This window comes from Molossus molossus, unplaced genomic scaffold, assembly GCF_014108415.1.
Source record: "Molossus molossus isolate mMolMol1 unplaced genomic scaffold, mMolMol1.p scaffold_m16_p_30, whole genome shotgun sequence".
Taxonomy (NCBI): domain Eukaryota; kingdom Metazoa; phylum Chordata; class Mammalia; order Chiroptera; family Molossidae; genus Molossus; species Molossus molossus.
Window position 1 is genome coordinate 2,349,905 of NW_023425367.1, and position 16,381 is coordinate 2,366,285.

General features: G+C 37.6%; 1 protein-coding gene across 14 annotated transcripts in view; it reads right to left on the bottom strand.

The window, feature by feature from the left end:
* LOC118643107 (zinc finger X-chromosomal protein-like) overlaps nt 1–16,381 on the bottom strand; it is a 53,490-nt gene that overhangs the window by 24,509 nt on the left and 12,600 nt on the right. For 5 of the 14 annotated variants that reach the window (XM_036281010.1, XM_036281000.1, XM_036281004.1 and 2 more), the window contains one exon: nt 6,134–6,227. In XM_036281010.1, the coding sequence (XP_036136903.1) occupies nt 6,134–6,194 (61 nt within the window). In that variant the 5' untranslated portion in view covers nt 6,195–6,227. Of the gene's footprint in view, nt 1–868; nt 924–6,133; nt 6,228–6,813; nt 6,833–9,429; nt 9,521–10,624; nt 10,642–10,755; nt 10,776–16,381 lie in introns of those variants that run through there. The other 9 variants (XM_036281013.1, XM_036281007.1, XM_036281005.1 and 6 more) reach the window with 9 other exon arrangements.

The following is a 16,381-nucleotide window of genomic DNA, read 5'->3' on the forward strand; positions in this document are numbered from 1 at the left end:
ATTTAAAAAGTGCAGCTGCTAAAAAGTGGTAGATGAAGTGAGTTAGAGCAGGGCCTGCCCTAACTTCACCAGAATAGACTACTCTTCCTATACAGCCTCCTCCCAACTCCACATCCCAATCCACAGGCAGTTCTCAGAATATAAGAAACCCTACTCTTCAATTAGGAATGAAGGTAAAGAAGTAAATCAATAGAAGCCTAGTGAGATTAAATGACTTCACCAAGATCACACAGTTGTCTGCCCAGCATATGGCACTCGGTAAATATTACTCTGAATGAATGCCATAAGTGGAAACAAAAATAAGATATCCTTACCAAAAACATAAGATAAAACAAATATGGTATCTTGGTTACTAGTCTAGAGAAAAGCAAGCATGAAAAGCTCACCTAAAAAGCTATTCAGTTGATTCATGTTCCTGGTTATGACTCAGAACAGCTGAGTTTAAGCAGATACCTAACAATCACTGTGTGCCACTGGCCAGGCCATTAGAGAAACACAGATTCTTCAATAAATAAAAATGAAAAGGACCAAAGAATAATAAAGGCTGTAGAAAGTCTTTAATGTTAGTTAGTATCCACTTGAATTACATATAGAATGATTTATTTATATTTAATCTCTATATAACTACAAAATGCTTTATAATCACTTATCTTCAATGTCTGTAATAATTCACATCAAGAAATAGATCATTTTAATCTGTCTTAAAGATATAAATGTCAAAGCATTTAGTGGCAATAGCACTGTTAAAAAATCTAAATCAGACAAGGGTTTAGACAGTTACTCGTTTTGTGACCTTAGGCAAGTCATTTAACCTCTAAGTTTGTTTCCTGGTCAGTAACGTGTAGATAGTAATATCTGCCATGCATACCTCACAGGACTGTTGTGATGATCAAATGGGAATGTATGGGAAGTGTTCTGAAAAACTGTAATGAGAGGTTTCAGTATTAATATGACATTTAAAAAACAAAGGCCTTGGTAGATTGACTTGCTCAAAGATGAACACCGTGGTGTTAATAATCAGGGCTAAAATGAAATAGCGTAGCCTACTTTGCCTATGACCCAGGCTTGTTTGTGGCAAGGTTAAGCTAACAAGTACTCTTTTTCTCCAAAGAATTTAGACTCTCTTTCAAGCACATTAATTATACTTCACTATGTTTAAGTGAAGAATTATAACTTTGAAATATATTTCCCCTTATTTAAGCATAAGTCAGTAAGAAGACTATACTCTACACACAAACATCAGCACAAACACACAGGATTTAGAAAATATAATGATTATCCTCATGTTTCCTGATAAAAATCAGTAACTATGCTTTAATATATGGCAATATGATCACATAAAATTCAATGAATAAAATCATTAAAATATAACATAAGATTATGTAACAGTAAATACTTTCAAATAAAATGTAGTGCAATTCACTTCACTGTATTGTATACGTAGACTCATGGGATTGTGAATACTTCTATTTTCCATTGTTAGAAGTTTACAGATATAATTTTTCTTATGCTGTCGAGTGAATGAGGCCAGATCCAACTTCACTAATACAGAAGACTCATTGTGGAAAGCCTTTTGAGAAATAAGATTGTGAAAGTGGAGGACCCTGGGTTTATACTTTATCTCCTGGGTAATGAAGAAGAAATGACATGATCCATGTGTTACTTTTAGGATGAGCATTCTACTACTGTGATAGATAAAGAAACTAATGCCCAGCCAGTGTGGCACTTTTCCCCTCTCCCTTCCTCTCTCTGAAATCAATAAAAACATATTTTTAAAAAGAAGAAACTAAATGAGGAAAATATTTTAGTATTACAGATTAAAAATGAGATAACAGTGCTGTGCAAATAGTAAGAACCACATAAAGAGCTCTAGGGTAAGCAGATTTGCCAGCCCATGCACTCCATTATACCCACCTTGGAAGATACCATGCCCTAAATCACAGGAATTATGAATATGTCACATTATGGCTTATGCCATGACAACTTATAGGTGTAAATAAAGTTATGAATTTTAAGAAAAGGCAATTTTACTGGATAATTTGGGTGGACCTAATCTGATCAAATAAACCCTTAAAGCAGAGCATTTACCCCACCTGGCTTCAGAGCCGAAGCAGAATTTTAAGTATGAGAGAGAATGAACTCACTATTGCTGGAAGGGGCCTCATGTAAAGCATTAGAAGGAACACAAGCAGCTACAAGGAGCGATGACCAGAAATGCTGATGACAACCAAACAGAAAATAGAAACCTTGGCTGAATATAAAGTGAAATCAGCAACTATCGGAATTAGCTTGGAATCAGAGTAATCCTGGAGTCCCAGAAAGGTACAACACCCTACCAACACCTTGTATTCAGCCATATAAAATTTACAAGAGATAGCCCAGTAATGCCATGACAGTTTTCTGACCTACAGAAAATGTGAAACAATAAATATTGTTTTAAACTGCTAAGTTTGTGCTCAGGTGGTATGGCTCATTGGTTGGGCATCAACCCATGGACCAAGAGTGTACAAGTTTGATTCCTGGTCAGAGCACATGCCCAGGCTGCAGGCTCAATCCCCATTTGAGGGCATGCAGGAGGTAGCCAATCAATGTGTCTCTCTCATCAATATTTCTATCTCTTTCCCTTTCCCTTCCTCCCACTATCTGAAAAGAAAAAAAAAAAAATCAGTGAAACATATTTTTTAAAAAATAGCCCAGCCCTGGCTGGTTTGGCTCAGCGGTTAGAGCGTTGGCCTGCAGTCCAGAGAGACCCGGGTTCAGTTCCCACTAAGGGCATGTACCTCGGTTGCAGTTTGTTCCCGGCCCTGGTTGGGTCATGTGGGTGGCGACCACTGGATGTGTCCCTTTCACATTGATGTTTCCCTCTCTCTCTCTCTCTCTCTCTCTCTCCCCCCCCCACCCTCCCTCCCACTCTATCTGAACAAAATATCGAAAAATGTCCTCCGATGAGGATTAAAAAAAAAAAAAAAAATAGTCCAGTTGGTGTGACTCAGTAGGATTGAGTGCTGTCCTACGTAGTGAGAGGTTCCGGTTCAATTCCCAGTCAGGGCACATGCCTGGGTTGTGGGCTCAATCCCCAATAGAGGGCATGCAGGAGGCAGCTGATGGATGTCTCTCTTTCACATCAATGTTTCTATCTCTTTTCCTTTTTCTAAAAAAGTCAATGAAAACATATTGTAAATAAATAAATAATAAAATAAAGATAAACTGCTAAATTTGTTTAATGTGAAGGGCAGTAACAGAAATAAATACATATTTTGATCCTAACAATGTGAAGTGGCTTTGGAATCTGATAATCCTTTGAACAGACTAATAGTACAAATACAGATGTTAACTCATGCCAATAAGAACTCAGAAGAAACAACCAAGGTACATAAATCCTACATGGAGTTAATAGAATAAGCTGTCTGTACAGGCTGTTAATAGAAATAATAGTTTTAAAAAACTGTTAGGGCTTAACATCAAGTTAGAAACATGTAACTAGATACTGAAGGAAAGACCATCCTTGTTATGTTGTGATAGACATCTCAGCAAAATTGTATACTGCAGTTATATAGAAGGGATAAAGTATAACAATGAACTAGGAGACTTCAGTAGAGTAGTGAAGATGTGGCCTGGTTTCCTCTTACTGTTTAAGTAAAATCCAAGAATAAACAAACAACAACAAAAAAGTAGTAGGACTTAACAGTGGGAAGTTCTCAGCCTATACTAGTAGAAAAACAAAAGTTAAAATTGAGATTTGTTGTCAGAAAAAAATGTTCTAGCGAGAAACCAGCTGTGACTCTACAACTCTTCACAGATTTCTAAAAGATCAAAATATAGTATCTTTTGAGGCTTTAAGGGTGTGCCTCACACAAGGTAGGGTGCTTCAAAGGAGTTTAAGGGCACTGTCCATCAGCCATCTCAGTAGAAGTCAGAAAAAGACAGTATTATGTAAATAACTTTCTTTCTAACAAAGTAAATTCCCATGACATAAATAGGAGACGCATAAAATTCTCCAAAAAGTTAAACCATCAGAAGCAATGCTAACTTGGATTGAAATGGGAAGAGAGAGTATAAAATAAAGGAAACTGCTGGACTCTCCTAAACTCTAGTGATAGGAAGAAGGCTTATAAAAACTATACAGCTATAGCCCCAGCCAGTTTTGCTCAGTGGTTAGGACATTGGTCAGAGAACCAATGAGTCTCTAGTTCAGTTCCGGTCAAGGGCACTACACCTCAGTTGCAGTTCATTCTCAGGCCTGGTCGGGTTGTGCAGGAGGCAACAGGTCCACATGTCTCTCTCTCACAGATGTTTCTCACTCCCCGCCCCCCTCCCTCCCACGCTTATCTGATGATAAATAGGAAAATATCCTCAGGGAAGATTTAAAAAAAAAAAAAGAACATAACTACATAGTTAAATACTTGCTATCTTAGATGAAAAAAACAAAGATTACTTACAGAGGGGGAACCCTGAACCATCAAGAATTATTCCCAAGGCTGAAACATAATGGAATGTTCCTGGCTGATTTTCAGAATTTCCTTAGACTAGTAACTCTATTTAACTTTCTTTATACCCTCTTTGAGCCAGAATATTCAAAACTGCCCTACCTTTTCTGTTGGGATCAGATGTTCCTTTAGCTTTATAAAAAGTCCACAAATGAAAAGGAATTGTGCCCGAGTTGTATTTAATGAACAAGAGTCCAGCGTGTTAAAAGCACACAATTTAGATATTTGGTATTTCTGAGCTGCTAAATTTCAGGTAAAAATCCGGGATGTTCAATCTGAGAACTTTAGAAGAGACTGGATGAATTTTACATTTAGGAAAGACATAAATGCTTGTAGACTAGATATAGACAATGGTAGAGATAATGGTCCTTCAAAGACATCCAAATCCTACTTCCTAGATCTTTATTTTTCTTCCCTTTATGATTTTAGAGAGAGAGGAAGTGAAAGGGAGAGACAGAAACATCCATGAGAGAGAACATTGATTGGCCGCCTCCCGCAAGCCCCCCACTGGGGGTTGGGCCCACAATCTGGGCATGTGTCCTGGCCGGGAATTAAACCGGTGACCTCTTGATGCATGGGGTCAATGCTCAACCACTGAGCCACACTGGTCGGACCTACTTCCTAGATCTTATACATATGTTATGTGACTTAATAAAGGAAACATTGCAACCCTTGCTGGGTGGCTCAATTGGTTGGAACATCATCCCATTCACCAAAAGGTAGCAGGTTTGATTCCTGGTCAGGGTATATATGGGAGGTGAAAGGTCGAAGTTTCTCTGTCATATCAATGTTGCTCTCTCTCTTCCCTAACCCCCCCAAAAAACCAATATAAACGTATCCTTGGGTGAAGATAAGAAAAAAACAACAACCCTGCAGATGTACTTTGATAGGTCGATTATCTTAGGTGGGCTTCTATCTGGAGTCAAGAAGATATGATAGAAGAAAATGTCCAAAAATTTCAAAAGATGAGAGGTTCAACTTACTTTTGTCACTGTGAACCACATGCAAAGCAGGAGAAGAAATATGGGCAGTCTCTAGAAGCAAAGAAATTGCCCAATTGCGCTTGCTAATAGTAAGAAAACAAAAATCTCCACCTTACAACTACAAGGAACTAAATTTAAGTCTGCACGTCTTAAATGAGGATTCTCCCTCAGAGGCTGCAGAAAGAAATATAGCCATCAATGCCTTGATTCTTACTTGTAAAAACAGAACTCTGTTGAACCAAACTATAACTGGACTTCTGACCTACAAAACTGTAAGGTAAAAAACTGGTGGTGTGTTGTTTTAGGTCATAAATTTGTGGCAATGTATTATGTCAATAATGGAAAACTTACACAAACAGTACCAAACAACAAATACTTTCAGATGAGATCGGGTGCGTTCAGGGTGGTATGGCCATAGACACAACAAATACTTTCAAAGTGTCTTATTAGTGTTCTCTGGATTTAGCAGTATAAGTGCATAAGATGAGAATTACTAAAGATATCTTAAGATTTTGATGATGATGATGTTACTGATTATTTTGGCTATAAGATTTTAACAAAATAACAAAAGACACTTAAGTATGAGTCAATATAAGATCTCAAAATTCAAGCAACCCCTTATTTGGTAGATAGAAAGCAGAACAATCCAAGAAATAGATATACCTATTCCATCAAAAAATGAGTTTGATTCTTGTGGCTGCAATTCAATTTCATCTTCATCCATGGTCTTTGATTCTCATTAGTCACAGTTCCTAAACTAGGGAATAAAGTATATCAAACATTAACTTTTTTATGTCACATTTAAAATGTTAAGATATTTACATTTTTAAAATTCTCAAATTTCTTGATTCATCAAAACCTGTCAATGGGAACATACTGATTTCCAGTGACATATGGATAGCTATATCATAAGACAGGGCAGTTAAATCAAGTATGTTCACAATGGAATTTTTTTTGTTTTAATCACTGTATCAAAATATTACTTACATAAAGTATATAAATAGGAAGTACTTTTCATAAATTAAGTGGCTTAATTTATATATGTAAATTTATATTACCATCATTCAGATTAATATAAAGAACAGTTCTTGCATCCCAAAAGACTCCCACACGCCCTCTAGCCTCCTTTCAATCAGCAGCTTAATGACTCTTTTCAGTTCAATTTTAACACATTCAGGAAATAAATGAGAAATTTTCAGCAAGATTTTATTACCCCATTAAATTTAATTTAGTCTGCAATCTTCCTACCAATCAATTACAGAATGGTAAAAATTCAAAATTCAAAACAATGGTAAACACTCTTAAGATTTCTGTTTAGCTTACAATGACTTCTCTTAACTGACCTTCAAATTGAAGAAATAATTCTCAAAGTATATTTATATTGTCCATACCACAGCTATAAAAAGATAAAAAATAAATTCACAACAAAACCAAAATCCCATCCAAAAGATATCTGAAGCTATAAGTAAGAGTTGAGAATGTATCCACTCTGCCTCTCCCTCAATGAATAAAAATATAACAGATGAACCTGACAGCTTAAGGATATTTATCAAATTTGGCTGAGGGTAACAGGAAAAACAGTCAGTTAATAAAATAAAAATAAAAAACCCTGGCCAGTTTTGCTCAGGGGTTAGTTAGCATGCTGGCCCGAGGACGGAAGAGTCACAGGTTTTATTTCCAGTCAAGGGTACATACCAGGGTTGCAGGTTTGATCCCCCTCCCTGGTTAGGGCATGTTTAAAAGGTAACCAATCAATGTCTCTCTCACGTCAATCTTTCTCTTTCTCTGACCTAATCCACTTCCTGCTCTTCCTTCTTTTCTCCTTCCCTTCTACTCTATCTAAAAAGCAATGTAGCCCTGGCTGGCTTGGCTCAGCGGTTAGAGCGTCGGCCTGAGATCCAGAGATAACCTGGATTCAGTTCCTGCTAAGGGCATGTACCTCGGTTGCAGTTTGTCCCTGGTCCTGGCTGGGTTGCAAGGGAGGCAGCTTCTCAATGTGTCCCTTTTACATAGATGTTTCTCTCTCTCTCTCCCTTCCTCTCTCTCCCTCCCACTCTATCTGAACAAAAAATTTCCTCAGATGAGGATAAAATAAATTACAAAATAAAAACCAATGGAAAATTGTCCTCGGGTGAGAATTTTTTTATAAAGTTAAAATGCCAAGAAAAACAACAACAACAAAAACCCTAGTATATGCCTAAAAGGAAAGTGAGTAGATAGAGGGAGCAGAAAAGGGATAACAAAAGCCATGATTTACCTATGTTGTAAATATAGCACAAACCTCCTAACTGGCTTTTCTATATCAACTTTCTCATTTTTTAATTCACCTTCAATAGTGCTATTAGATGCAGTCTCTCAAATGTTTATCATTTCTGTGAACAACATTAAAAATGTATTATTCTTGTTTAGTTTTCAAATAATGTAGTGCATTGAATATATGTCATTATATATTGTACATGCTCTTGATTTGGGACCTTGATCTTGAAGACACAGCTTCTCTTAGAGGGGCTATCTAAATTCTATAGATAGCATATCTTCCTCTGTGAGTACATCTCTGATAAATAAACAAACCAATCAGAGTCCCCACCCCGAGCAAACTTACCTACCAAGCCAACATTCCCCACCATTCTAAAATATGCCAGGGGCCAGGTACAAAATAATTAGGTTTATCTCCTATAACTGTATTCCAATTCAAAATTTAGCATATATGCTTAAGCTTGCCCATTCTTTCCTGCTAGGATCTGGATTATGCTGTCCCATCTCCTCCTTTGCCTTTTTACAACCTTGGTCTTTACCCCAGCTGAACCTTTATGAAATGGCATGCCTCTCTCTTTCTCCTCTCATCATTTATCTTCCTTCATTGACGATCAATTTTTTATCTGATGTTTTACCATACTTAATTAAAACAAACCTGGAATACATTTTAACATATGTAAAAAAGGAGTGAATTTTCATACAGTGGAGTAAAGACAGCCTCTTTAATAAATGGTGTTGGGAAAATTGGACAGCTACATGCAAAAAAATGAAACTAGAATATAATAAACAGTCTGAGGAATGGGGTAGTCCCAGAGACATGGAAGTGGAGTACAGACTGACTATCCCCAGAAGAGAGGGTTGGGGGTAGAGATAAACCATAGAAGTTACATGCATGTATGCATGAACAATGGACATGGACAACAAAGCTGGGGAGAGGGCAGGAAGGTGGGGGCAGGTAATCAGTGGGGGGAGAAAAGAGAAACATCTGTAACAAAAATTAATTAAATAAAAAATAAAATAAAAAAAGGAGTGAATTTTCTAAAATATAATTTAAATGTCAGATTTCTGTTCAAAAATTTTTAAAGGTTCCCTGTTACTGCCAAATAAAATTCAAGCTCTTAGCCTACAATCCTGTAAGATCAGGCCCTATTTTTATATTATTTTCATAATTTCCCTTTACTACTCTTCTCCTCCTCTTCACCCCCCATCCAACCCAATGTCTGTTTCTTTCTCTCTCTTAAGCCAAAAAGAAATACCCATTTTCTTCATAAAATTAAAACTCTATTGATTTCTTCTACCTAGTTTCTTTTCCCATACTGTCTGTTTGATTTCCCCCTACATCTTCTTCCCCCATACACACACAAAAAGAAAATGCTAGAAACAATCCCTCCTATACCTGAATCTCCACAGCACTTTATATTTTTCTCTTCACTGTGTTTTTAGCATATGTCATGGTTATTTATGCCTTAATGTTCAGATATCAAACTTATAAGATTTATGGCAATGCACAAATAAAAAACTCAATAGTAATTTACACCGTAGAAAAATGAATTTACCTCTGAAACATATCCAATAAATTTTCCAGAAATAGTATATTTTATGACATTTATTTTTTAAAACTGCAAATTAAGAGCTTTATTTGATAGCCATTAGTATGATGATTAACATTTTTTCAACCACTAGAAAATGGAAAATGTACTTGCTTTAAATAAGTTGTCACTACTTCATCTCCCCTGAGTCTCTCTGTCTTTGTACTTCTTATAACTCTTCAAAATATGATTTTTAAAAAGATAACTGCAAAAATATATTGTAAGCATAAATTCATAAAATTAACTCAATTAACAATAGAATAAAAATTATGGAATTGGACACATTGGAGTAATTAAAAAAAAATTTCACTTTACTCATACAACCCCTATACCCCCAAGATAGCACAGCTATGCCAACAGCCCTTTTGACCTGTGATTTCTTCCACGAAGAGATTGTCAGTGAGCCCCCAGCTTCCCCATATGTACAGAATGCTAAGGCTGACTTCTTTTTCACATAATCCAGAATACTGAGTATGCAATACGACTGGGGAACAGTAGCCCACTTTTTTGGAGGATATCAATTGGCTGAAATCCTATTAATTGCTTCATGATACCCTAGAAACCCACCTATAAGGTGCTAGGGACACCTACCCTATGATCACCCCAAGTGGCCAATGGCCACTCACCACTGCTCCATGTGGCTTATGCAACACACCTCATGGTTGATTTCTGTATGTACTGCTGACAGCAGGCCTGAAGGCAACCATGAGGCTCTCAGTATCCACTCTGGCATTGCAGGATTAAGAGAAGGCATACCATTTTAAGAAATTCCCAAAAGAGGATCAGATCTCGACATAAAAAAAGGCCATAGATGAAAGACCTAGAGCCAATATCATACTCAATGGGCAAAAATTAAAAGCATTCCCCTTAAGAACAGGAACAAGACAGGAATGCCCACTTTCACCACTCTTATTTAACATAGTACTGAAAGTCTTAGCCACAGAAATCAGATATGAATAAAAAATAAAAGAGATCAAAATTGGAAAGGAGTAAGTGAAACTGTCATTATTTGCAGATCACATATTATACATAGAAAGCCCTAGAGACTCCATCAGAAATCTACTAGACGTAATAAATAAATTTGGCAAAGAAACAGGATACAAAATTAATGTCAAGAAATCAATGGCATTATTATACACCAATGATGAACTCACAGAGAACTAAAAAAAAAATCCCATTTACCATCGTGGCAATAAAATTAAGATATCTAAGAATAAATTAACTGAAGAAGCAAAAGACCTATTTGCAGAAAACTACAGGACATTGAAAAAAGAAATAGAGGAAGATATAAAAAAGTAGAAGCATATACCTTGTTCGTGGATTAGAAGAATTAACATCATTAAAATGTTCATATTAGCCCTGGCCGGTTTGGCTCAGTGGTTGCAGTGTCGGCCTGCAGTACAGAGAGACCCGGGTTCGCTTCCCGCTAAGGGCACGTACCTCGGTTACAGTTTGTCCTCGGCCCTGGTTGGTCGTGCGGGTGGCAGCCACTCGATGTGTCCCTTCACATCGATGTTTCTCTCTCTCTCTCTTCCTCTCTCTTCCTCCCGCTCTATCTGTACAAAAAATGGAAAACTGTCCTCAGGTGAGGATAAAAACAAACAAACAAACAAACAAACAAAAATGTTCATATTAAACAAAGCAATCTATAGATTCAATGCAATCCCCACCAAAATACCAACATATTTCACAGAACAAATACTTCAAAAGTTCATATGGAACCTAAGAATACCCCAAATAGCCACAGCACTCTTGAAAAAGAAGGACAAAGTGGATAGGATCCCAATACCAAATATCAGGTTATACTACAAAGTGACTGTAATCAAAACAGCCTGGTACTGGCACAAGAACAGGTATCTAGACCAGCGGAACAGAACAGAGAACCCAGAAATAGACCCAAGATATTACACTCTAGCTAAACAAAAAATGGAAAAATGTCCTCAGGTGAGGATAAAAAAACAAACAAACAACAACAACAAAAAAAAAACAACCTAGTACTGGAACAAAAACAGGTATATAAATCAAGGGAATAAAACAAATAACTTAGAAATTATCCAAAGTCATTATGCTCAATTAATATTTGACAAAGGTGGCAAGTGTATACAATGGAGTAAGAACAGCCTCTTTCACAAATGATATTGGGAAAACTGAACAACTAAATGTAAAAAAATAAAACTAAACCATAAACTTACACCCTACACAAGAATAAACTCAAAATGGTAAAAGACTTAAATGTAACTCATGAATCCATAAAAATCCTTGAAGAAACTGTAGGCAACAAAATTTCCAACATCATACGCAGCAGAATTTTCACTGACACATCACCTAAGGCAACAGAAACAAAGGAGAAAATGAACAATTACATCAAACTAAAAAGCTTCTGCACAGCAAAAGATACAATCATGAAAATGGAAAGGCAACCCACTCTATGGGAGAGCATAATTGCCAATGATGCATCAGATAAGGGGTTAATTTCCAATATATATAGCGTGCTCACAGAACTCAACAAAAGAAAGACAAAGAACCCAATTAGAAAATGGGCAGAGGAACTAAACAGACACCTCTCCAAATGGCCAAGAGACATATGAAGAAATGCTCAACATCACTAATCATCAGAGAGATGCAAATTAAAACAACAATGAAGTATCACCTCACACCTCTCAGAATTGCCGCCATCAACAAATCATCAAACAACAAGGGTTGGCGAAGGTGTGGAGAAAAGGCAACTCGAGGACACTGCTGGTGAAAATGCAGACTGGTGCAGCCACTATGGAAAACAATATAGTGTTACCTCAAAAAATTAAAAACTGAACTTCCATTTGACCCAGTGACCCCACTTCTAGGAATATACCTTAAGAAGGCTGAAACATAAATCAGAAAGAATATATGTACCCCCATATTTGTAGCAGCCCTATTTACAATAGTTAAGATCTGGAAACAGCCCAGGTATCCATCAGCAAACAAATGGATAAAAAAAGCTGTGGTACATATACACAATGGAGTACTATGCAGCTGTAAGAAAGAAAGATCTCTTATCCTTTGAGACGACATGGAGAGACCTGGAAAGTATTATCCTAGGCAAAACAAGCCAAACAGAGAAAGACAAGTATCATATGACCTCACTTATTTGTGGAGTATAATGAACATAACAGTCTTAGGAATGGGATAGTCCCAGAGATGTGGAAGTGGGTTACAGACTGACGATCCCCAGAAGAGGGGTGGTAGGGAGGGATAAACCACAGAACTTATATGCCTGTGTGCATGAACAATTCACCAAAAAGCTTCAGGTCCATCCCAGCGGAGGCTATGCACGGGAGGCAACCAATCATTATTTCTTTCTCATGTTGATATTTTCTCTCTCTTGCCTTTCCTTTCTAAAAGATCAATGAGAACATATCTTCAGGTGAGAACTTTTTTTTAACTTAAAAGAAAACATGGTGGGGAAACAATCCAAACATCACTGGAGTTGACCCCAAAAAAGGATATAGAAGCAGAAAGCTTACTTACTTAAAAAAATAATGGCCGAGGACCTCACAAACCTATGAAGATTAGGATAGCCAAGTTTATCATAATATCATAAATCTCTATTAAACTTAATCCCAAAACAATATTTTCCAGGTCACACTATGATAAAACTGTCAAAATTTTAAAAAGAGAATTTTAAAAGCAGCAAGATGTGGATGAAAAGGGTCCCCATACTAAACATGACAAACTCAACTGGAGGTCTGTGTGGCAGCTTTACAAACTCAGAGACCTAAGGTAACCACAAAGGATGGTCTGAAATTAAACCGTTTAACTAAAAGCAGTTTATGGTAGGTAGTCATGTCCTAGGCTGTCATTTTCCTTGACAAAGATCAATCTCTTCCTTCACTGAGCCTACTGCTTTTTGCACCTACGAAAACCTATCTTTGGAATGTTGAAATAATTTTCCTTTTTCTGGACCCCTCAAAGCACAGGCACCACCCTGTGAAGACCACAAATTCCCTCATTATTATCCAGTTAATTGTTGACTCTCAACCATCCAGTACCCATCTATATAAAATAAGTATGTGCCTATCATTTTACTTTTATCCAATCTCAGAGGTTTCCCCGCTTTGCTTTCTCCCACCTCTTCTATCTATCACCAGTGGATTTTATGTAACCCACTTCACTCACCTCTTTTTATCATAATGTATAAAATAATGTGCAAAACTGCCATTCACTGGAGCATAATCTCAATCCACTGAGATTTTGCTTCCCAACAATTGTTGAGTTTGGCTCAAATAAATTCACAAAAGTCCTTCACAGGTTTAACTTAAACAACCACTTAAACAACCAATGGGTAAAAGATCGCAAACAGAAATTCAAATTACTTTGAAACAACAAAAATTAAAATACAACCCCAAAATGTATTGAATATAGCAAAAGACAGTTCTAAGAGGAACATTTATAATGTTAAACACCTACATTAAGAAAGATCTCAAATAAGCAACTTTACTTATCAAGAAAGTAAAAAAAGAACATACCAGGCCCAAAATTAGCAGAAGGAAGGAAATAACAATGATCAGAGCAGAAATGAATAAAATAAAGACCAGAAAAGATAAACAAATCGAAAAGGTGGTTTTCAGAAAAGACAAACAAAATTGCCAAACCTTTAGCTAGAGAAAGAAAAAAAAGATTCAAATAATTAAATCAAAATAAAGAAACTTGAAAACTGATCCTGCAGAAATACAAATAAGATATTAGAACAATGAGCAACAATATGCCAACAAAATGGACAACCTTAATGAATATAAATAGCCCTAATACACATCCTAGCAAAATTAAATCACGATGAAATAAAAGATTTGAATAGACTAATAAAGAAAAATGAATCCATAAATAAAACCTCCTCACAAAGAAAAAAACCTGGGACCAGGTGTTTTCGGTAAATTCTACCTAACATTAAAAGAATAATTAATGTTAATTATTCCCAAACTCTTCCAAAAATAAAGAGAACACAAACTCATTTTACAAGGCTCGCATTACCCTGATATTAAAGATAAATAAGGAAAGCACAAGACAGAAATATTACAGGTCTTTATCTCCAATATAGACACAAAATTTCTCAAGAATATTCTAGCAAGTCAATTCAATGGTACATTATTCAACAGCATATTTAAAAAATTGTAAGTGGCAGACAGTTCAATTCAGTAAGATAAAAGAAATAGTAACCAGAACTGGGAAAGAAAATTGCCAGTATATGCAGGTAACACTATTTTATATAATAAAATCCTAAAGATGTCACCAAAAAACTCATTTGATCTAATCAACGAATTCAGGAAAGTTTCAGGAAATACTATTTACAGAAAAGAACCAGCTGAATTGCTATATGCTAGCAAAGTACTATTTAAAAAGTAAAACAATCCTATTCACAATAATTTTAAAAAAACAATAAAATACTTAGGAATAAATTTAACCAAAGAGAAGTAAAAGATCAGTTAGTCCACTGAAAAGTACAAGAGTTTGATTAAAGAAACTAAAGATAACACAAATAAATGGAAAGATATACTGCATTCATGGACAGCAGAATTCATTATTATAAAATATTTGTACTACCCAATGCCACCTACAAATTCAATGCAATCCCAATTAAAATTCCAGTTTTGTTTTTCACAATAACAGTAAAAACAATCCTAAAATTTGTATAGAATCACAAAAGAATCATGAGCCCAGAAAAAGCCCACACATATGCCAGCAAATGAGATTTTAAAGGGGATCCAGGAATACCCAATAGAAAAAGAAGTCTTGCCCTGGCCAGTTTGGCTCAGCGGTTAGAGCGTCGGCCTGCAGTCCGGAGAGACCGGGGTTCAGTTTCTGCTAAGGGCACGTGCTTCGGTTGCAGTTTGTCCCCGGCCCTGGTTGGTCGTGCGGGTGGCAGCCACTCGATGTGTCCCTTCACGTCGATGTTTCTCTCTCTCTCCCTTCCTCTCTCTCCCTCCTACTCTATCTGTACAAAAAATGGAAAAATATCCTCGGGGGAGGGAGGGAGGGAGGGAGGGAGGGAGGGAGGGAGGGAGGAAGGAAGGAAGGAAGGAAGGAAGGAAGGAAGGAAGGAAGGAAGGAAGGAAGGAAGGGAGGGAAGTCTTTTTAAGAGTCTTGAGAAAACTGGACAACCACTGTGAAGAATGAAACTGGAATCCTATCTTAAGCCATTCACACACACACACAAAAAAACTAAAATAGATTAAAGATGTAATTATAAGATCTGAATCTTTTAAAACTCCTAGAAGAAAACGGAGGTAAAAAGTCCATTGACATGGCTCTTGGCAAGATTTTTTTGGAGATGACATAAAAAGCATGAAATAAGGAAGATGGCAGCGGACAGGCCCGGAGGGGGTTGAGTGTGTGAGAGAGAGAGCAAGTGTGTGAGAGTGTGAGTAGACGTGAAGGTAGACAACAAAACCCGAGCAGTGCAGAGGCACGTAGCAGAGTGTTCCTGTGCTGTGGAACGGAGAGGCTGGCTACTGCAGTAAGTGGCCCTTGACGGTGCTTCACCCTGCACCGCGGGGAGGTCCCACCATTTCAGAAGATCCCAGGTCTTCCCTGGGAGGAGGCAGTGGGAGCGGCTAGGGCCCAGTAAACTGAGCCCAGCAGCGCTCCTGGCACCATCAGACCAGTGCAAGGTAGTGGAGCTCCCAAGGTTCTGGTCGCAGTAGCCGCGGACAGCCAGAGCCCAGCACCATCCCCCATATTAGCAGCCCAATCAGAGTGGAGATATACACCCAGCAAAAGAGGCTGGGAGCAGACATCCATCCCCAGGAAACAGAAGCACATACCAGCAGCAGAGACCCATCCCCAAAAACTACAGCAAAAGCTGAGCAGGAGTTGAGCCCACTGGGCAGCAGCACTCCCCAGCTGCCAACAGTGGGACCTGGGGCTGCACAGAGGCCTGTGAGGTCCAGTAGTCCACAAGAGCAATGGGAAGCAGGAGCCCTAGAGAGACTGGTGTGATCCAGCTGCCTTCCTGCGGGAACTGCAGGGCACCAGAGAGGCCTGTGCTAGCCAGCAGGGACTATAAAATCCAGTTACCCACAGGACCGGCGGG